Source organism: Acomys minous (genome assembly GCF_964271855.1).
Source record: "Acomys minous genome assembly, chromosome: 2".
NCBI lineage: Eukaryota > Metazoa > Chordata > Mammalia > Rodentia > Muridae > Acomys > Acomys minous.
The window spans coordinates 14,837,854-14,860,538 of record NC_140484.1 but is presented as its reverse complement, the minus strand read 5'-3'; the positions used below and the strand labels follow the sequence as shown (position 1 = coordinate 14,860,538).

Sequence of the window (22,685 nt, the reverse complement as noted above, 5' to 3'; positions counted from 1 at the left end):
TTAAATGCAGTCTTAGAAGACAACTGAATTGGTTTTGGGGGGTTTTTTGTTTTGGTTTGGTTTGGTTTGGTTTTTGGTTTTTCGAGACAGGGTTTCTCTGTGTAGCCTTGGCTGTCCAACAACTGAATTCTTGCAAGTGTAATAATATTAAGACCTTATAAAGGCCCAGGCATCATGGAAGAAGCCTTTAATCCCAGCACTCAGGAAGCAAAAGCAGGCAGCCTAGTCTACACAAGTTCCAGGAAAGCCAGTGCTACATAGAGAAACCCTGTCCCAAAAAATAAATAAGTAAATAAAACTTTAAAAGGTGGACATGCGGGCTGAAAATACGGCTCAGAGGTTAAGAGCACTGGCTGATCTTCCAGAGGTCCTGAGTTCAATTCCCAGCAACCACATGGAGGCTCACAACCATCTATAATGAGATCTGGTGCCCTCTTCTGGCGGGCACAAGCAGGCAGAACATTGTATACATAATAAATAAATAAATAAATCTTAAAACATGCTTGTGCACTATAAACATACAAACATGAGGATCATAAATTCAAGGTCTAAGGATGAGAAATGGCTCAGTGTTAAGAGTATGTTGTTCAGAGCCAGGAGTGGTGGCTCACGCCTGTAATCCCAGCACTTGGGAGACAGAGGCACAGGCAGACGGGATCACTGTGAGTTTGAGGCCAGCCTGGTCTACAAAGTGAGTCCAGGACAGCCCAGGTTACACAGAGAAACCCTGTTTCAAAAAAACAAAAAAACAAAAAACAAAAAAAGAGTATGTTGTTCTTGTAGAGGACCCAAGTTCAATCAATACACAGCACCCACATCAGGTACCTCACATCTGCCTAGAGCTCCAGAGTCAGGGAGCTGACACCTCTCTCCCTCCTTGGGCACATACACAGACACACAGACACACACACACACACATAGACATAAAAACTTTTTTAAGTTCAGAGCTGGGTGTAGTGGTGCACACCTGTAATCCCAGGACTTAGGAGGCAGAGGCAGGTGGATCACTATGAGTTCAAGGCCAGCCTGGTCTACGAAAAAGAGAAAAAAAAATAGTTCAAGGTCCATATCCTCATGTAACAAATTTGATAAGCAATCTAGGTCACAAGAGACACTGCTTCAGACAGCAAGCTAACAAACCAGGCATGGTGGCCCACACCTGTGATCCCAGCACTCAGTGAGGCAGAGGCAGGCGGATCTCTGTGAGTTCAAAGCCAGCCTGGTCTACAAAGCAAGTACAGGACAGCCAGGGCTACACAGAGAAAACTTGTCTCGAAAAACCAAAAAATCTAGGTGAGGCTACACACGAAGCTATAAGCCAGCACTGTGAAGGACAAAGTGAGAAGGATCACGGAGACTTGCTGATGGCCAGTCCAGAGTCAGTGGAAGACCCTGCCTCAAGGGAGTAGAGCAGAATGACAGGGCAGAACCCAGCACCCTCTTCTGATCTCAATAATGCATGCATAAATGCACATACAGGACAGATAGATAGATAGATAGATAGATAGATAGATAGATAGATAGATAGATAGATAGATAGATAGATGCCATAAATGTAAAGAGGGGGGTCTGAGAGAATAATCTGGAGGTAAAGTGTTTGCCTTGCAAGAATGAGCCCCTGAGTTTGATGTCCAGAACCTTCATTAGAAACAACAAAAACCGGGCTTAGTGGCACACACTTATAATCCCCACACTGAGGAACACAGAGACAGGTGGATCCCAAGGCTTATGAGGTCAGTTCCAGGCCAGTCTTATAAAAAGAAAGAAACAAGCCAAGTGGTGGCGGTGCACACCTTTAGTCTCCGCACTCAGAAACAGAGGCAGGTACCTCTCTGAGTTCGAGACCAGCCTGGTCTATAGCATAAGTCCCAAGACAGCCAGCACTCACAGAGAAACCCACCTCCACCACCACCACAACAAAAAACCCAGACAGACTTCAAACTAATAGAGTATAAGTCAAAAGATATCAAAACATTACAAACTCATGATCTCTGCCTTGAGAGCCCACCATTAGGTTAAAAAACTAAAAAATAAAAGGATGTATCAGGGCTGTAATCCCAGCAGAGGCAGGTGGACTGCTGTGAGTTTGAGGCCAGCCTGGTCTACGAAGTAAGTCCAGGATAGCCAAGGCTGCAATGAGAAGTCCTGGTTTGAAAAAAAAAACAAGCAAACAAAACAAAACAAAGAAAGAAAAAAATACATATCAGGCTAGGCACACTTTTAAACCTGACACTTGGAAGTAGAAACAGGTGCTCGCTTTGGTAGCACATATACTAAAGTTGCAACGATACAGAGATTAGCATGGCCCCTGCACAAAGATGACTCGCAAATTCATGATGTGTTCCATATTAAAAAAAAAAAAAAAAGGAAGTATAAACAGGAGGATTTCTGTGAGTTCGAGGCCAGTCTGGTCTACATAATGAGTTCCAGGCCACTAAGGCTACACAGTAAGATCCTGTCTAAAAAAAAAAAAAAAAAAAAAAAAAAAACCAACAAGACATAAAAAGCTAAACATATTGATACTTCCTAATACATATTTCCCCTGTCAATATTTTTTCCCACACATGCCTTCTTCGCTATTTAGCTCCCTGGCCTCTGCAGCTGCAGCTACCTACTGACACCTACTGCCCCTGTTTATCACACAAGCCACTTGACCTCAGTACACCAGACAGTTCTAAGTGACTTCTATCCAGAGCCACCTAACCTTTAAAAGTCTGCTCTGTTCAGGAATATAAGATAGTGGTAAAGCATTTGCCCATTATGAACAAGACCCTAGTCTGAAGGCCAGAACAGGACCCTAGAATACAGACATCTCGTCTCCTTCACCCCATTCCTGAAACCTCCGTCCACTCTTCCCAGTCATGTTTCAGCTATCTCAGAAGTGTTTCTAGAATTCACTCTGTTCTTGTCCTTACCACAGCCAAGGTATTCTAATTCCTACTCAACTAGAACAACTCTCGTCTTGCCTTTCATTATCTATTTTTTAAATCTTCACTCTGTCACTGGAGAGATGGATGGCTCAGCTGTTAAGAATACTGAGTCCCCAGCTGGGCAGTGGTGGCGCACGCCTTTAATCCCAGCCCTCAGGAGGCAGAGGCAGGAGGATCTCTGTGAGTTCGAGGCCAGCCAGGGCTACACAGAGAAACCCTGTCCCTAAAAATAAAATTAATTAAATAAAATGAAATTTAAAAATACTAGATCCTCCTGCAGAGGACCAGGGACCAGTTCCTAGTATCCACGCGCGTACCTCCAGTTTCAGGGGATCTGACGCCCTCTTCTAGGCTACGCAGACAGCAGGCACACATGAGGTACACAGACATACAAGCAGCATGAAATAATAGATTAGGTTTCTTTTCAAACTTTCCGTGGCTTCCCTGCCCTCTTTTCAATCTTACCTCCAGACAACTCCCCAACACACACCTTATTTTGGATGAATTTCTGACCTCCACATAAACGCCATGTTGCATTTTTCCCTTCACACTTTACACCTCTGCAAAGGCTGTTCTCTCCAACTCAAAAGCCTTATTGTGCAAAGCTCCTGCTTAACCTTCAGAGCAAAGTTCAAATGTATCTTCCCTACAGAGATCTCCTGACTTTCTGAGGCAATAGCAGTCTTCCCTTCATACAAATGCCTTTACACAGACATGTAACTAACACACACACCCAGAGAACGTTGTCCAAATATGTCTCTCTGACTGATGTTCTCTAAGAAAACAAGTCTAAGCTAAGTGTCAGTTTAAGTCAGTGCTCAGTAACCTGTGCTGAATCAATAGCTCACCCTCACATATCCTCAACCAACCTGTTATTTGATCATACTTTCCAAATTTTATGGATTCCTAAACTGTAATGTGTGAAGCCCCAAATTCTGGGTTGGCTTTGTTGTTACTTTTGCTTATTTTCATGTTTTTTTTTTCCTTGTTGGTTTTTTGAGACAGGGTTTCTCTGTGTAGCCTTGACTGTCCTGGACTCGCTTTTGTAGACCAGGCTGGCCTTGAACTCACAGCAATCTGCCTGCCTCTGCCTCCCAAGTGCTTGGGATTAAAGGGGTGCGCCATCACCGCCAGGCTATTTTCATGTTATTATTTTTAATGTGTGTCTGAGTGTGAGTTTTGCTCAAGAGTGCAGCGGGCCCTCAGAAGTCAGCTACAGGTGGCTGTAAGCCATGCGCTACCTAGTTGGGGGGGAGCTGGGAACCAACATAGGAGCAAGAAACCACATTTGGGTCCTCTGAAAGCGCGATGCGTGCTCTTAACCTCTGAGCCATCTCTCCATCCCAAATTCTGGGTCCTGAGTTGTTGTCTGCGGCTTGTTTTCATTTTTGGTGTTTTTTGGGTTAAGCAGCTCAGGCTTGCCTTGAACTTAATGTCTGTCTCACACTGGCCTCAAATTCTCAACAATCCTCCGGTTTAAATCTCCTAAGTGCTAAGATTAATATTAAACGTGACAAGTACAACAACTGTTATAATTAAAACACATTTAAGGCATTTTTAAGGCTTGCTTATTTGTTAAGAAAAAAAAAAGAAGCACTCGGGAGGCAGAGGCAGGTGGGATCGCTGTGAGTTCGAGGCCAGCCTGGTCTACAAAGTGAGTCCAGGACAGCCAAGGCTACACAGAGAAACCCTGTCTGGGGGAAAAAAAAAATTAAGAGAAAAACGAAAACTTCTTTTACAGTCCTAACTGGAGTTATCAAATCCCTTGTTAGTTGTGCTATCTTGAAAGCCTTCACATAGAAATGACTATGCACACACACCCTGTGAAAATATACCAAAGATAATTGCAAGTAACTCTGTGCTAGCTAAGTCCAGGCAGGAGACAAGCCTAGCTTAGTGAAATCACAGCCTTTCGGAGGGAGAGCCAGAAGGATTTCTGCAAGTTCGAGGTTAACCCGGTCCGCCAGGGATGCAAGGCTCAAACACAAACCATGTTTAAACACCATGCTTCCGCTAATCAACAAGGAAAACGCACTTAAGTTTAGAACTTTTTCTGGAAACAAGAGTAGGAGAGGTTCCGAGAGTCCAGGAACATTTTATTAGGGCATGGCTCAAGCATCCACTGTGCCGTTCTCCCGGGACAGCACTCTTCAACTTCCTCGATGACTGTCCTCTTTCATCGCCATACCCCCTAGGGAAGAGGTGGGTTTCCCGGCTTGCACCCACCCATCCCAAGAAAGCGCAGTGGGTTTAATTAACTCTGAGAGAAGTGGGTGCTGAAGACTGATGAGCGCGCCGGACCCCGCCCTTCCATGGGGTCGGGAGCACTTCGCAGGGACCGGCCTCCCTCGGACAAGCAGCTCTCCCGGAGGGGCTGGCCGCCCCGCACTAGGGCCAAAGGTCAGCGCCTCCTCAGCCCACAGGCCCCAGCTGGACCTCTGACGGCCAGGACCAGGCCGGCGGCAGGCGCTCGGCAGCAGCGGGGAGCACTCTGCGGCCCCAGGCCCCGACCCTCCCGCCTCCAGCAGCCGGGCAGCCGCAGCCCTCCCTCTGCCCTGTCACCGCCGTGTCCCCGCGGCAGACGCAGGCCCCGCCCCCAGGGCCGCCTCCGGGTCCAGGCCTAGCCCGGCGGACCCGCCAGGGTTGGCGGGGTTCGAGGGTCCCGCCGAGCCCGCTGGGCTTACCGAGTCCCCGGCCCCTCTTCCAGCACCCTAGCTGCTCGCAGACCGGTCCGCTCCCGACTCCGGCGACGCCGCCACTGCTCGGGAATCGCGGGCGCGCTCCCGACCTCCCCGACCCTGTTCCCTAGTCCGCCGCGCGCCGCCGGGTCCTAAAACCCTCCTCTTTCCCAGGTTCGTCCACGCCCGCTTCCAGGAAGCGGGCTCAGACCACGATTCCCAGGAAGCATCGCAAAGACTACAAGTCCCAAAAGGCATCGCGTGAGAGCAAGCCTGAGTCCGCTGATTTTTAAGTCCGTTGTAGGACTTTCTGTTTTGTTTTGTTTTGTTTTGTCTTGTTTTGTTTTGTTTTTGAAATAGGGAAGATTCTGAACTCAGCAGTTTTTTGTTTGGTTGGTTTTTTTGAGACAGGGTCTCTCTGTGTTAGCCTTGTAGCCTTGGCTGTCCTTTGGGGTGATTGAGATTGGTTTGACTTGGTTTTGTCATATTTTTTTTCCTCTTGTTTTCTGTAGCCTTAGCTGGCTTAGTACTCTTGTGTTTCACTTAAAAAGTAATTTCATGCCTGCCTCCTATTCCAGGTAGTGCTACTGCCTCAGCCTCCAGTATACTTAGATTGCAGGCATTTGCCCCTACCCAGCTCAACAGTGGCATGGACACGTGACTAGTTGGTGTCTTACTAACACTGTAATTAAACACCATGACCAAATTGAAGAGTTTATTTGTCATACATACACACACATTAAAATAAATACTTAAGATTTCTGTTTAGTTTTTCGGGGGAAGTTTTGTTTTTCGAGACAGGGTTTCTCTGTGTAGCCTTGACTGTACTAGACTCGCTTTGTAGACCAAGCTGGCCTCGAACTCACAGCGATACGCCTGCCTCTGCCCCACAGAGTGCTGGAGTTACAGGTAAGTGCCACCATGCCCTGCTCTAAGATTTTAATTTCTATTTTGATGTGTATTGTGTGCCTCATGTGTGTGGCTGGCCTCCTGTAGAGGCCTAAAGAAAGCGTCAAATTTCCTGTGGCTGGAGCTGCAGGCAGTTGTGAGTTGCCCGACATGAGTACTGGGAACCAAACTCGAGTCCCCTAGAAGATCAGAAAATTCTCTCAGTGGCTGAATCATCTCTTCAAACCCCCCAAATAACCACCACCTCCAAACCTGGGTGGTGGCGACACATGCCTTTAATTGTAGCACTTGCAAGGCAGAAGCAGGTGGGTCTCTGAGTTTGAGGCCTGTCTGGTCTATATAGTGAATTCCAGGACAGCCAGGGCTACAAGAGAGAAACCCTGTCTCCAGAATCCAAAATAAATAAATAAATAAATACATGGAGCAGGGTATGGCAGTTCATGTATAGATGGGAAAAACAGCTTATAATACTAGCATTTGTGAAGTTGAGGCAGGGGAGTTGTTAAGAGTTGAAGGACAAGCCTGCCGTGGTGGCGCACGCCTTTGATCCCAGCACTCCGGAGGCAGAGGCAGGTGGATCGCTGTGAGTTTGAGGCCAGCCTGGTCTACAAAGTGAGTCCACAACAGCCAAGGCTACACAGAGAAACCCTGTCTCAAAAAACAAAAATAAATGAATAAATAAAGTTGAAGGACAGGCTGGAGAGACGTCTCATAGGTTAAGAGCACCATCTGCTCTTTCAAAGGTCCCAAGTTTAATTCCCGGCAACCACATGATGGCTCACGACCATCTGTAATGAGATCTGGTGCCTTCTTGTGGCAGGCAGGCACACATTCAGGCAGAATACTGTATAAATAATAAATAAGGGGCTGGAGAGATGGCTCAGTGGTTAAGAGCACTGCCTGCTCTTCCAAAGGACCTGGGTTCAATTCCCAGCACCCACATGGCAGCTCACAACTGTCTGTAACGCCAATATCTGATACCCTCACACCAATGCACATAAATTAAAATTAAATAATTAAAAAAATAATAATAATAAATAAGTCTTTTTTTCTTTTATTTTCTTTTTTTGTTTGTTTGTTTGTTTGTTTTGGAAACAGGGTTTCTCTGTGTAATAGTCCTAGCTATCCTGGACTCACTTTTGTAGACCAGGTTGGCCTTGAACTCACAGCAATCTGCCTGCCTCTGCCTCCCTGAATGCTGGGATTAAAGGCGTGCACCACCATGGCATCATGGCAGACAGCATGGTGACACATGTGGCACTGAAGAGGTAGCTGAGAGCTACATCCTGACCCACAGTCAGAGAGTGAGAGACTGGGCTTAGGTGTTTGAAGTCTCAAAGCCTACCTCCAGTGACACACTTCCTCCAACAAGGTCACACCTATTCCCGTAAGGTCACACCTACTAATCCTTCTAATTCTTCTCAACTAGTGCCACTCCCTGATGACTAAGCAGTCAAATATATGAGCCTACGGGGAGCCATTATTCAAGCCACCATAGGAACCAACTCCCAAAGTTGTCCTCTGACCACCACATGAGTGTTGTGGCATATGCCCATGCATGCACTTACACACACACACACACACACACACACACACACACACACACACAGACATACATTTTTTTTTTAATTTTAATGAGGATGGGAATGAACAGGAACAAATTATAATCATCTGTATCTATGAAAACCCCACAATGATGAATTGTGGTAGGTCAGCCAATAAAGCGTGTGCCCATAAAACCTTAAAAGTGTCACTGGCGGGCTGGAGAGATGGCTCAGAGGTTAAGAGCACTGACTGCTCGCCCAGAGGTCATGAGTTCAATTCCCAGCAACCACACTGTGGCTCACAACCACCTATAATGTGATCTGATGCCCTCTTCTGGCCTGCAGGTGTACATGCAGGCAGAACACTGTATACATAATAATAAATAAATTTTTTAAAAAAGGTGTGACTGGCTACCTGTAGGAGCCTAAAAGAAGGGCAGAAAGTCTCTCAATGGCTGGATCATCTTTCCAAACCCCCAAAATAAAAATTAATCTTAAAAGATGACACCCCACCCCCACCCCCATCCCCTCTGGGTGGTGGCGCCGGCTCATGCCTTTAATCCCAGCACTTGGGAGGCAGAGGTAGGCGGATCTCTGTGACTTTGAGGCCAGCCTGGCCTACAGAATGAGTCCAGGACAGCCAGGGCTACACAGAGAAACTCTGTCTTGGGGGAAAAAAGATGAGCCTCCCCCCCCCCCCAAAAAGCAGGAAACCTTACATATAAATCAGATCAGATCAGCAGGGTACGGCAATTCTTCATGCACAGACAGGAACAGCAGCTTATAATACCAGCATTTGGGAAGCGAGGCAGGGGGATTGCTAACACAGCACGGATTGTTGATACCAGCATTTGGTGTCCTGGTTTGAGCCTGTAATCCAGCGTGGGAGGCTGAGGCAGGAGGATCTCTGGAGCTCACTGGCTGGCTAGAGCAGCCTGATGGATGGAAAGTCCTAGTGAAAGAAGCTGTCTCAAAATGATGTAGACGGATGACGTCTGAGAAAGACACTGAGGCTGACCTCCTGCCTCCACAGGTGCACACACGAGCAAGCATATGGAAAGAGGGGATGCTATTATGAAATTTGTAGAGGAATGTTAATTCAGAACATAGCTGTTCTGACAAGAGGGCACATCCAAAGACATTCTAGGTTGTGGGAAAGATTAAGCTTTGTCACAGGTGGAAGCAGTCTTAGCAGGCCTATGTGATCCGGCTGGCAAGAGATCACATCCAAAGATCTTCTAGGTTTGTGTGGTCCAGCTGAAATACAAACACACCTTTAATCTAGGAACCAGAGACAAACAGTCCTGAGTTCAAAGCCAGCCTGGTATAGAGCAAGTATCAGATAAAGAAAAGCTGAGGTCCAGGCATAGTGGTACATGCCTTTAATCCCTAATGAAGGTAAAGTTAGTTTGTAAAAGGAAGCACCCATGTTTGACGGTGATGTCTAATTGAGTGGCAGAAAAGGTGACAAATCAGAGAAGATTTGACAGAATAGGACCTGCCCAACTCTCATAAGAAGAAAGAGGAGAGAGCTGGAGAGATGGCTTAGAGGTTAAGAACATTGGCTGCTCTTCCAGAGGTCCTGAGTTCAATTCCCAGCAGCCACATGGTGGCTCACAACCATCTGTAATGTGATCTGATGCCCTCTTCTGGCCTGCAGATATACATGCAGGCAGAACATTATATACATAATAAATAAATCTTTTAAAAAAAATAAAAGGGAGAGGCGAGCCAGGTGGTGGTGGTGCACGCCTTTAATCCCAGCACTTGGGAGGCAGAGACAGGTGGATCACTGTGAGTTGGAGGCCAGCCTGGTCTACAAAGTGAGTCCTGGACAGCCAAAGCTACACATAGAAACCCTGTCTCAGGAAAAAGAAGGAGGAGGAGGAGGAGGCAGAGGCAGGCGGAGCTCAGGAAAGTCATGGCTCTGTGAAACAGAGAAACCCTGTCTCGATGGAAGTGGGTTGGGGAGCTACGTAAGAGGCAGTTTTACAGAGAGAGGAGGCAGTTTTGCCAGACAGTAATAGAAAGATGGGCTGCAGAGAGAGAACTCAGGTGCAGATGGACCAAACCAGACGATGAGAAAAAGGCAGAAAATTAGAACAGATTGCTGGGTTAGTTTGAGGCCAGAGAGGAGAGAGAATCTAGATTAGATAAGTCAGCCAGAGCTCAGTAAGAACAAATGAGTGTGAGCTTATTAAGCAGTAAGTCTCAGAGGGTGAAAACATTCTAGGTTAGATTGTCCGGAGGCTAGAAGCTTCCAGGACTAGGCCCAGGCTAGCAGAAGGAGGCAGTAAACCTCCCAGACAACAGAATAAACCAGAAGAATAAAAGTTACCTTTACAGAAATTCATTACTTTATGTGCTAACTTGAAATTCTAAAAATATGTATAAAGACCAGGAGGACTGTGGTGGTGAACGCCTTTAATCATAGCACTTGGGAGGCAGAGACAGGCCGATCTCTGTGGCTAGTCTGGTATATATTCTCTGAATGGAGCATTAACCTTACAGTTTCCCACTAAATTTCCAGGAGGCTGAGGTTTGATATTTCGCTCCGGGCTGATACAGTGTCAGTACTCAACCTTGATGAACCAACAAGGTGAAAGAGCGAGGTTTAGAAAGAAGGGAAGCTTTGAGAGACCCTCACAGCGTCTGGGGAGCATCAGTCCGAGGGCAGAGACCCTTGGGTGCTGCTCCTTGGAGGCTCCTCCCCCGACGATCTTCCTGCAGCTCCTCCCACGGCGCGCAGCGCTAGCGGGGCGTGCCCCGGGGCAATCCCAGGACCTAGCCTGGCGGGGCGGGGCCGGGCGGAGACGACACTATAGCCGGGGCTAGGCTCACCTCATCCACCCGGGACGGAAGTGTCAGCCCTGCCCTCCCTCCGGCACTGCGGACTAGCAACCCGGCCTCGCCCCACCGGGCCGGTCAGGCCTTGGCGAGCTCCCGCGCCAGAGGCGTCATGAAGCGCGCAGGAACTCTGCGCCTGCTTTCGGATTTGAGCAACTTCACCGGCGGGGCCCTACTCCGCGAGTTGTTGGCGGGGGACCCAGCTGTCCTAGTCCGCTGCAGCCCCGACGGCCGCCACCTGCTGTTGTTAAGACCCCCCGGATCGCCCGCCCCGCAGCTTCTAGTGGCTGTGCGTGGGCCGGGCCTGGCGCTGGAGCGTGCCTGGCCGGAGGGCCACCCCTCGCCGCTGGACGCCTTCTTCGTCCCGTGGTTGGCCCGACCCGCGCTGATTTTGGTATGGGAAAGTGGCCTCGCGGAGGTGTGGGGCACGGGGATGGAGCCCGGCTGGAGGATACTTCAGAGCACTGAGCTATGTCCGGATGGTGGAGCCCGCGTGATGGCCGTGGCAGTAACCCGAGGCCGCCTAGTTTGGTGCGAGGAGCGTCAGCTTGGTGATGGGGACCAGCCAGAGAAGCTTTCAATGGCTTTCAGCCACTGCGTGTGCGTCAAGACCCTGGAAACCAGCGGGGAGGCTGGCACCAAACTAGGCTGCACACACATCCTGCTGCACCACTGCCCCTCATTTGGACTGATAGCATCCCGCAAGGACCTCTTCCTGGTGCCCACTACCACAACTTGGCCTGGTGTGGCCCATGTTCTGCTCATCTGGAGCCCAAGCAAGGGCAAGGTGATAGTTGCTGCCCCATCTCTCGGTCTTTCTCACGGGAAAAGCCTGAATCCCAGACAAGGGGATACCTGGGACTTCCGGACCCTGCTTCGAGGCCTTCCTGGGTTCCTGTCCCCCAGGGAGCCATTGGCTGTACACACTTGGGCCTCATCTTCCCAGGGCTTGTTGCTGCTTGACTTGAAAGGTAAGGTGAGCCTCGTGCAGTGCCATGGTGGTACTCGGACTGTGGGAGCCCTGCAGGAAGCACCTGTAAGCCCAAAGGGGTCTGCAGCCCTGGGGACATTTCATGGCACTTTAGCCTGCGCCCTGGGCTCTACCTTGGAACTACTGGACATGAGCAGTGGTCAGCTGTTGGAAAGGAAAGTCCTAAGTACGGACAGGGTCCATCTGCTTGAACCTCCAGCCCCTGCCATGAAGACGGAGGAAGAGTTGGAGCCCCGAGGAGCTCTGCATCTACTTTCAGCCTTGGGTCTCTTTTGTGTAGCTTGGGAAATGCCCCAAGGCTTTGAGCTGCCCTCAGACAAGGGTTTGGTGTTTGAGGAGGCCTGCGGGTACTATCAGCGAAGGAGCCTGAGAGGTACCCAACTTACCCCAGAAGAACTGAGACACAACAGCATGTTCCGGGCACCTCAGGCCTTGGCCTCCATCCTCCAGGGCCACCTGCCCCCATCTGCACTGCTGACTACACTGAGGGCTGAGCTTCGCGATTACCGGGGTTTGGAGCAGCTCAAGGCCCAGCTGGTGGCTGGGGATGACGAGGAGGCTGGCTGGACTGAGCTGGCAGAGCATGAGGTGGCCCGCCTGTTGAGAACCCAGTTGACAGGAGAGCAGCTGGCCCAATTCAACATCATTTTCCAAGCCCTTCCGACAGCAGCTTGGAGCGCCACCCTCCAGGCCCTGCAGCTCCAGCCAGACGGGACTGGCAAGCTGAGGTCTCAAGCACCCCCGGATATATGGAAGAAGGTACTGAGGGGTCCACCAGCTGGAAAGGAACACCCCAATGGAATATTGCCCCCCTTTGAACTCCTGTGTCGGTGCCTATGCCAGCTGGAGCCACAGTGGCTCCCCTCATTTGTGGAACTGGCACAGCAACAGGGTGGGCCGGGCTGGGGGGCTGAAGGCCCCGGCCTGCCCCTTTATCGCCGAGCCCTGGCAGTGCTAGGTGAGGAAGGGAAGAGACCTGAGGCCTTGGAACTAGAGCTGCTCTTGGGCAGTGGGCGGCCCAAAGCTGTGCTACAAGCTGTGAGGCAGCTAATAAAAAAGGAACTGTGGGAACGGGCCCTGGAGGCCGGCCTGGCCCTTGACTCGTCGTCCAGCCCCTTACTTCGGAGTGAGATCTTTAAGTTGCTGCTGGCCGAGTTCGCCCAGCACCGCCGCCTCGATGCTCACCTCCCCCTCCTCTGCCGCCTGTGCCCACCAGAAGTGGCTCCAGATGAGCTCCTGCTACTACTGAGGACACATCTCCCAGATGATGCGGAAGCCTCCACCCCTTTTCCTGAGCCAGGGGCAGAGCCCCCTCTCACAGTGGGCTTGGTGAGAGCCTTGCTACAACAGACTGGGGCTCAAGAACGGCCCTCTGGCCCAGTTCAAAGCACATATGAGGACATCCTGTGGGATCCGGGCACTCCACCCCCAACCCCACCTCGTGGACCTATCACTACCCTCCAGGCATCGGACCACCCAGGACCGGAAGCCTGAGTACCACCTGGACGGGGGCTCTGTGCCGCTGACATGGGAGTTCATTTGTAGAGCACAAAGATGGGGAATGGGGGCTGGAGAGATGGCTCAGAGGTTAAGAGCACTGCCTGCCTTTCCAGAGGTCCTGAGTTCAATTCCCAGCAGCCACATGGTGGCTCACAACCATCTAGAATGTGATCTGATGCCCTCTTCTGTCCTGCCGGTAGAGAACTGTATATGTATTAATAAATAAATGTTTAAAAAAAAAAGATGGGGAATGGTACCTAGGGTTGGAGAGCACCAAGGTGGAAATTGTGTGTGCAATACGGTCTGTTATGGAACAGTTTTGAAAAATATATGTAATACCAAAGATATTCACATTTTTTGTGTGTTATTTTTCAACAGCTAAGGGTTGTAGTTTATAGGGGGACTGGTTGAATCTGGATCTCTGGCATAAAGCAGCCACTTCTGGTCATGAAAACAACAGTAGTGACTAATGGTTTCCTACGTACTAGGAAACCTGTTGATGTTTACAGAACCTCTTGTGGGAAAGTATTAATGTTATCTCCTGCTCAGCATCCGGCAGGCGGCCTAACTTCCATGTCAGTCCAGGTGCTGCTTGCTTCCAGACAGAAACAGATGGACCTCAAGACCAAAGACCCTGTTTCTCTCAGGACCTGTTAAGTGTGCTTTAGGGCAAGGCCCATGCCCTAGGCCAGGGTGTGGAGAGTTTTTCATGGAGTGTTATGTTTTAGCTCTTTTAGAGTGACGTTGCTAGTATCAGCAGTGGAAACTAGGGCTTTTTCAGTGGCCTGTGATGATACCACAGTATTAACAGCTCTTTGGTTAAGCTGCTGTGCTGAGCATGGCAGGATGTGGGCAGATGCCCCAAAAGGCACAGCATGCTTCACGGCAGAAACTCATGGGGATGTGTAGCCCCAGGCAATCGAGGAGCTCATTGAGAAACCTTCCTTTCCCCCAGTATACGTCGAATCTCAGACTGATAGCGTGAGAAGGCAAGCCAACCAACCTTTATTTTCACAAATCAGGGATTTATAAACCTTGTGCAGTGAGGAGGGTTTTGAGGGTGAATATGCCTGGTTCGCTGAGGCTAGCTAGGATCCTAAGGATACTTGATTTATTTATTTTTTAAAATTATTTATTTATTTTATTTTTTGGTTTTTCGAGACAGGGTTTCTCTGTGTAGCCTTGACTGTCCTGGACTCACTTTGTAGACCAGGCTGGCCTCGAACTCACAGCGATCCGCCTGCCTCTGCCTCCCGAGCGCTGGGATTAAAGGCGTGCGCCACCACGCCCGGCAATTTATTTATTTTTATTTTATGTGTATTAGTATTTTGCCTGCATGTATGTCTCTGGGTATCAGATCTTTCAGTTACAGTTGTGAGCTGCCATGTGGGTGCTGGGAATTGAACCCAGGTCTTCTGGAAAAGCAGTGAGTGCTCTTAACCTCTGAGCCATCTCTCCAGCCCAGGATACTTGATTTTTATGAGGTAACACCAGGTCCTTTTACAAGAAGGAGAACACAGGACTTAATTATCCTATGGGTAGGGGAAGAACTTCTAGGTTAGATTACAGGTCATTTGCTGAAGGCTAGGATCTCTTTACCACAGGGCAGGGTATTTCCAGGAATCCCCAGGTGCTTGCTTGAACAGGTTCTATCAGGAAAGGGCCAGGCCTGTAATATGCCCTGAGGGCTATGTGATGCTCCTTAGGGGACCCAGGGGTCCCCAGATCAGGTGAAGAGAGAACCCAGCTGAGAAAGGGAGTCTGTCACTGTATACCAAGCTCAGAGGATATCTAGAAGTTCCAGGCTTCAACCTTAAAAAGCAGGGTCTCACAATCTCCTTTTTTTTTTTTTTTTTTTTTTTTTTTTGGTTTTTCAAGACAGGGTTTCTCTGTAGCCCCAGCTGCCCTGGGCACACTTTGCAGACCTGCCTGCCTCTGCCTCCTGAGTGCTGGGATTACAGGTGTGTGCCATGAAAGAGAGATAAACATGTTTTTTTATATTCTCCCAAGAGTGGGATGGGGAACCAGCTTGTGAGAGAACAGGTGATGTTAATCTAGAAGATGAACCACCTTGTACAGGAGTTTGATTATTGCCAGCTGAAGAAAACCTGTGACCAAAACCCATGATCAGACTCTGGGGGAGAAAGCGATAGGAGCCCAAGACAGGAGGCAGTTGGTTGTCCTGGAGACTAGAGATAGTTTTGGCTGTTTATCGCTCCACTTTGAGACACTCCTAGAGAGAGAACCACTCAAGGGAAGGCTTCAGGGCTCCAGGCTCTGGCTGAGGCTCCTGCTTCCGGTTGAGACAGATTCCAGCAGAAGAAATCCTGGTGAATACAACAGGAGAATCGTTCCTCGGAATTGATGTCCTTAAGGTTTCATTATTGTGTTCTTTAATCTCCTTTTCCTTTTGCTTAGGTTAGTTGGGTTATAATTGAGGAACTCTTGGGTTAAAAATTTCATAATAGCCGGGCGTAGTGGCACATGCCTTTAATCCCAGCACTCGGGAGGCAGAAGCAGGCAGATCGCTGTGAGCTGTAGGCCAGTCTGGTCTACAAAGTGAGTCCAGGACAGCCAATGCTACACAGAGAAACCCTGTCTTGGGGTGGGGGGGAAATTTCATAATAAAATATAATTGTTAAGGAAATTGAGCCTAAAAAAAGAAAGAAAATTGAACCTACAGTGCCACCTCTTCTGAGTAGACAATGTGATGGGCCCTGCTCCGCCATGCTTATTCCCTCAGGTTTTCTTGAGCAGTCCCTGGTGGCTACAGACAGGGGAGCTGCCTGCAGAGCCCAGACTAGTGGGGAGTCACTGCAGGGCTGGGGACAAAGCTCTTTGGAGGACCTGGGACTCCTGCGGACTCCCTAAGCCAAGAAGCAGCAACAGCAGGCAAGTTCTCCAGAGAGGCTGTGGTCTCTGGCACGCTTATGGCTGAGGTTGGGTGTTGGTGCTGGTACTCCTCAACCCAGGTGCCAACTAGTCCTTGTCCAAGCAGGTAAGGACTGTCACTCTTTCCTCACACAGACCCTGCACCTTTGATTCCATTCAGCGTCACTCTGGGCCTAAGTTAGGCTTAGGCTCATAGGGGGCCTCTCAGTTCCTCAGAGCATCTGGGCCAGCCTCACGCTTGGTCGGCATCACTTCCTCAGAGGCAGCTAGCTCATGTGCATGGTCTGCTCCCAGATACTTTTTAGCCTGGGGACAGTCTTGGGATTACACTGTGGTCCCCATCCAAGGCTTGGATGGCTCTTGCCCAGACCTGACACCCAGACTATCTTACCAACGCCTGGAGTCAAACTACTGGACTTTAAGCTGTTCTTCCTTCCAGGGCCCTGGGACTTAGGAACAGTTCCCTCAGTTTCCGTACCAAACCTTCCCTAGTCTGTCAAAGGTTCCTCCTTTTGGTCTTGAGCTAGGCTCATTATGTCTCCTCAGAGGGAAGCTGTTCCCTGTTCACGATCCTCTTGAGTTAAAGTCTTCAAGTCTTTGGGGCTTGGCTTGGGCCTACTCCCGTGCCTAGAAAAGGAGGAATTGTACTTGGTGGCCCCAGGGAACATACAGAAAAAAAAAGCCAACTTTTCTTTTCTTTTTTCCTTTTCTTTTTGGTTTTTTGAGACAGGGTTTCCCTCTGTATAGCCCTCCTGACCTGGACTCCCTTCATAGACCAGGCTGACCTCGGAACTTACAGAGATCCTCCTGCCTCTGCCTCCCTGAGTGCTGGGACTAAAGATGTGCATCACCACCACCGCTGCCTACATCTAATCCCTTTGTTTGTTTTTATTTGAAAATAGGGTCTTTATACATAGCTCTGGCTGTCCTAGAACTCATGATAGACAAGGCTGGGCTCTTGGCCTCCTGAGTGCTAGTATTAATGGTATGGGCCACCACACCTTAATTACCCAGAAAGTTAAATTAACAAATCTGATGGAGTTCCACTGCCTACTTTTGTATTCAGTGAACAAGCAGAGTCTTGACAAACATCTACCTTTCTCCAATTCTAGCCCTGCCTCTTCCCTTCCAGCCTTTTAAATTTTTATTTTATTTTGGTTTTTCGAGACAGGGTTTCTCTGTGTAGCCTTGACTGTCTTGGGCTCGCTTTGTAGACCAGGCTGGCCTCGAACTCACAGCAATCTGCCTGCCTCTGCCTCCCAAGTGCTGGGATTAAAGGCGTGTGCCACCACCACCTGGCTCCTTCCAGCCTTCTTTCCAGGCTTTTTGGTTTTTCGAGACAGGGTTTCTCTATGTAGCCTTGACTGTCCTGGACTCCCTTTGTAGACCAGGCTGGCCTCGAACTCACAGAGATCCGCCTGCCTCTGCCTCCCGAGTACTGGGATTAAAGGTGTGCGCCACCACCGCCCAGCTCTTTCCAGGCATTCTTCTTTGATGTTCTGGTTACCTAGTTATTTGTCTCCCTAATTAGCATTCAAGTTTCTTGACACCATGGTTATCTGTAATTTTGTAACCTCATCATTGGATGCATCTAACGGCCCCTAGTGCCTGGTAAAGGGGGCCTTCTCCCCATTTCTCCATAAGCCGGGACTGACCAAATGGTTGATCTAGATATAAAAATGGAAGTGGCGCACACCTTTAATCCCAGCACTCAGGAGGCAGAGGCAGTGGATCTCTGTGGGTTTGAGGCCAGCCTCATCTACAAAGCAAATCCAAGACAGCCAGGACTACAAGAGAAACCTTATTGGGGCTAGAGAGATGGCTCATCAGTTAAGAGCACAGCCTGCTTTTCCAGAGGTCCTGAGTTCAATTCCCAGCAACCACATGGTGGCTCCCAACCATCTATAATGAGATCTGATGCCTTCTTCTGGCCTGCAGGTGTACTTGCAAATACAGTATACATTAAACAAATAAACAAATAGATTTAAAAAATTTTAATCTCAAAAGAGAGAGAGAGAGAGACAGAGAGAGAGAGAGAGAGAGAGAGAGAGAGAGAGAGAGAAACCCTGTCTCAAAAAACCAAAAATAAAGAAAAAGAGAAGAAAGATGCCTAGTGTGGTGGCACACGCCTTTGATCCCAGCACCTCTGGGAGTTTGAGGCCAGCCTGGTCTACAAAAACAAGTCCAGGACAGGCAAGGCTACACAGAGCAACCCTGTCTTGGAAAACCTAAATAAACAAACAAACAAACAAATAAATAAATAAAATATTCTACAGTGGGGAGTGGTGGCACATGCCTGTAATCCTAGCACTCGGGGAGACAGAAGCAAGCAGAATCTCTGTGAGTTTGAGGCCAGCCTGGTCTACAAAAACAAGTCCAGGACAGGCAAGGCTACTGTCTTGGAAAACCTAAATAAACAAACAAACAAACAAATAAATAAATAAAATATTCTACAGTGGGGAGTGGTGGCACATGCCTGTAATCCTAGCACTCGGGGAGACAGAAGCAAGCAGAATCTCTGTGAGTTTGAGGCCAGCCTGGTCTACAGAGAGTCCAGGACAGCCAAGGCTACACTGAGAAACCCTGTCTCAAAAAACTCAAAGGAAGGAAGGAAGGAAGGAAGGAAGGAAGAAAAGAAGGAAGAAGGAAGGCTGGCCAGGCGGTGGTGGCACACGCCTTTAATCCTAGCACTTGGGAGGCAGAGGCAGGCAGGCAGATCGCTGTACCAGCCTGGTCTACAAATCAAGGCTACACAGAGAAATCCTGTCTCAAAAAAGAAAAGAAAGAAAAAAGGAAAAGGTTATACAATACACAGATGTAGTAGAGTGTGGTTCCTACTGACCTAAGTGTCCAGGAAGGGAGGGTAGAGGCTGGGGCAGCTCTAGACTTTCCATATGGAGTCACCCCAAGTTTGAATGCGTGTTATACCTACTGTGAGGAGGGCAGCAAAGTCTTGAGTGGCTCCCCTGCAGGCTTTTGTTTTGCTTTGAGACAGGGTTTCTCTGTGTAACAGACCTGGCTGTCCTGCACTAGCATTGTAGACCAGGCTGGCCTCGAACTCACAGAGATCCGCCTGCCTCTGCCTCCCGAGTGCTGGGATTAAAGGCATGTGCCACCACCACCCAGGCTTTTTATTTTTATTTTTTAAATTGTTTTCTGATTCTCTCTCTCTTCCTTTCCAGAAAGATCTTGCTATATAGACAAGGATGACCTTGGACTTGGGATCTTCCTGCCTCTAGAATTACAAGAATGCATTGCCACACTGTTTCTGGCTTATTGAGACAGTGTCTCAAGTGGCCAAGGTCAGCCTCAAATGTGCTTTGTATCTGAGACTGGCTCTGTATCAGAGGTGGCCAGGCTGCCTGTTAGGATTTCAGACCTGTGCCTGACTTTTGTTTTGTTCTGGATTTTTTGTCTTGTTTGTTTTAATTTTTATTTTTATGGGTTTCACTGGGGCACCCAGGTGAGTATGCAGAGGTCAGAGGACAACTTGGACAACTTGCCAAAGTCAGTATTCTCCTTCCACTACGTGGGCTCTGAAAGTCCAGTTCACACTGTCAGGCTAGGTAGCAGGTGCCTTTCCTGATAAACCATTCCCCAGTGCAATTCTCCCACACACACACACACTTTTTTTTTCTGAGACAGGGTTTCTCTGTGTAGCCTTGACTGTCCTGGACTCACTTTGTTGACCAGGCTGGCCTTGAACTCATAGCGCTCCACCTGCCTCTGCCTCCCGAGTGCTGGGATTAAAGGCATGCGCCACCACGCCGGGCTCCCAATCCAATTCTTGGTGTTTTGTCTTTTTCAAATACTTATTTATGTATTTAAAATTTTTTTTCCAGACAGGCTTTCTCTGTGTGGCTCTGGCTGTCCTGGAACTTGCTTTGTAGACCAGGCTGGCCCCCAACTCACAGAGATCCAACACAGCCGGCTGTTTATTTTGTCTTCTGTGTATAAGTGTTTGACCTGCATGTATGTATGTATGTATGTATGTATGTATGTACACCATGTATCTTGAACTTCTGGTGACAGTAACAGGTTCCTGGGAACTCGAGTTACATGTGATCATGACTCAGCCAACATGGGTTCTGGGAACTGAACCCAGGACCTCTGGAGGAACAGAGAAAGCTCTTATCTGAGGAGCTATATCTCCAGTCCAAAATTTTTTTCTTTCTTTTTTTTTTTAAACGATTTATTTATTATTATGTATACAGTGCTCTGCTTGCATGTACATGTGCAGGCCAGAAGAGGGCATCAGATCACAGTATAGATAGATGGTTGTGAGCCACCATATGGTTGCTGGGAACTGAACTCAGGACCTCTGGAAGAGCAGGCAGTGCTCTTAACCTCTGAGCCATCTCTCTAGCTCTCTCTCTCTCTTTTTTTTTTTTTTTTTTTTTTTTTAAATTTATTTGTTTATTGTATATGAGCACTTTATCTGCAGAATAAGGCATCAGATCACATTACAGATGGCTATGAGCCACCATGTGGTTGCTGGGAATTGAACTCAGGACCTCTGGAAGATCAGGCAGCACTCTTAACCACTGAGCCATCTCTCCAGCCCTCTCTTTTTTTTTTTTAAAGTGGGTATCTTTTTTTTTAAGTGGGTATCTTTTTTATTATTATTATTATTTTTTTTTCGAGACAAGGTCTCTCTGTGTAGCCTTGGCTGTCCTGGACTTGCTTTGTAGACCAGGCTGGCCTTGAACTCACAGCGATCTGCCTGCCTCTGCCTCCCAAGTGCTGGGATTAAAGGCGTGCGCCACCACGCCCGGCCCTTAAAGTGGGTATCTTTTTTGTTGTTGTTTGTTTGTTTTCCCGAGACAGAGTTTTTCTACGTAGCCTTGGCTTTCCTGGACTCCCTTCGTAGACCAGGCCGGCCTCTGCCTCCTGAAGTGCTGGGATTACAGGAATGAGCCAACTCACCCGGCTTCAGTGGATATCTTAAAAGATTGCTTTTTATCTGGGCATGGTGGTACACAACTTTAATCCCAGCACTTGGGAGGCAGAGGCAGTCAAACAGGAAAACCCTGTCTCAGAAAAAGAAAAAAAGAAAAAAGAAAAAAGATTACTGCGCACACAGGGCATGTGTGCAAATGTCCTCTCAGAGGCTGGAAGAGCACTTGGGATTCCCAGGAGCTGGAGTTAGAATCGATTGTGCGCTCCTAGACATGGACACTAGAAACCAAACTCAGGTTCTCTGCAAGAGCAGCAAGATTCTTAGCCGCTGAGCTTGCTCCTACTTTGTAGCCCAAGCTGTCCTGGAAGTGCGTAGTCCAAGTTGGCTTAAAAACTTGGGGTCATTTTAGTCTCAGGCCAGACAGAAGCCACCAGACTAGGGCTTCAGCATCTTCTTAGGCACTGGCTCCCCCTGGTGGCCATCTCTTGTCACTGCAACTTCACTCATTAACTGTGCTGCTGAAGCAGGGATTTCTCAGCCAAGGAAGCCTTTTAGAAGAAGTAGAAAGTCAAGATTCTACAGGCCAAGAGAAAAGAAGGAAGAGAAGGCCGGGAGAAAACTAGAAGGTAGAATCATGGCAAGAGGAAAGGGTCCTGGAATTGAACATGAAAGTGAACCGCGAGGAAAAGGAGCATGAGCAACCAGAATGCTCTTCGGGATTGAAAGCGGAAAGGAAGTTGACCACACAGCTGTTTCCATAGAAAGGCACAGTAAGGCCACACTGTCTGTTCATTTAAAATACAACAATGAGCCGGATGTGGTGGTGCATGTGTGTAATTCCAGCACTCAGGAGGCAGAAGCAGGCGGATCGCTGTGAGTTCGAGGCCAGCCTGGTCTACAAAGCAAGTCCAGGACAGCCAAGGGTAACACAGAGTGACCCTGTCTCGAAAAAAGCCAATAAATAAATAAATAAATAAATAAATAAATAAATAAATAAATAAAACACAACAATGAAAAAATAAAATACAAGAACGTCAGACTTTATTTTTAAAGTTAACATGGTCTCACTTTTATACACAAAATGTGAAATGGTGGTGGACCTGCCTCTAATCAAACAAACAGACAAACTTTAGAAGTGGTAATACCACAGGAGTAATCCCAGACCTTTGGAGGCAGAGGCAGGAGGATCAGGATTTCCTCAAGGTTGTCCTCAGTTACACAGCAAATTCAAGGTCAGCCTAGGCTAATGAGACCCTGTCTCAAAAGAAAGTAAGTATGAAGAGAGGAAAAAAAGAAAAGAAAAGAAGTATGAGGAAAAGCAACTTCATCTTGACCTCCTGCAGTTCCGGCAGGCCAGACTGCCCTCCACTTTCATAGGTCTGCAGACATCCCTTTTCCAGGGAGACTTGGAGTCTTTTGTTTGTTTTGTTGAGACAGGAGTTCTCTGTGTAGCCTTGGCTGCCCTGGAACTCACTATGTAGATCAGGCTGGCCT

The 22,685-nt window shown here is 48.4% G+C and overlaps 2 protein-coding genes across 2 annotated transcripts in view; one reads left to right on the top strand and one right to left on the bottom strand.

Annotated features, from left to right (window-relative positions):
- Window positions 1–5,773, bottom strand: part of ARMH3 (armadillo like helical domain containing 3) — a 187,722-nt gene extending 181,949 nt beyond the window's left edge. The window contains exon 1 of the mRNA XM_084773443.1: window positions 5,615–5,773. The gene's annotated coding sequence lies outside the window, so the exon portion shown is untranslated. The remainder of the gene's footprint in view (window positions 1–5,614) is intronic.
- A 5,054-nt stretch (window positions 5,774–10,827) lies between these two features.
- Window positions 10,828–13,746, top strand: HPS6 (HPS6 biogenesis of lysosomal organelles complex 2 subunit 3). Its single transcript, XM_084774065.1, has one exon. It carries the CDS (start codon window positions 11,021–11,023, stop codon window positions 13,391–13,393), a length of 2,373 nt encoding a protein of 790 aa, XP_084630191.1. The 5' UTR covers window positions 10,828–11,020; the 3' UTR covers window positions 13,394–13,746.
- The last annotated feature ends 8,939 nt before the right edge of the window (window positions 13,747–22,685 follow it).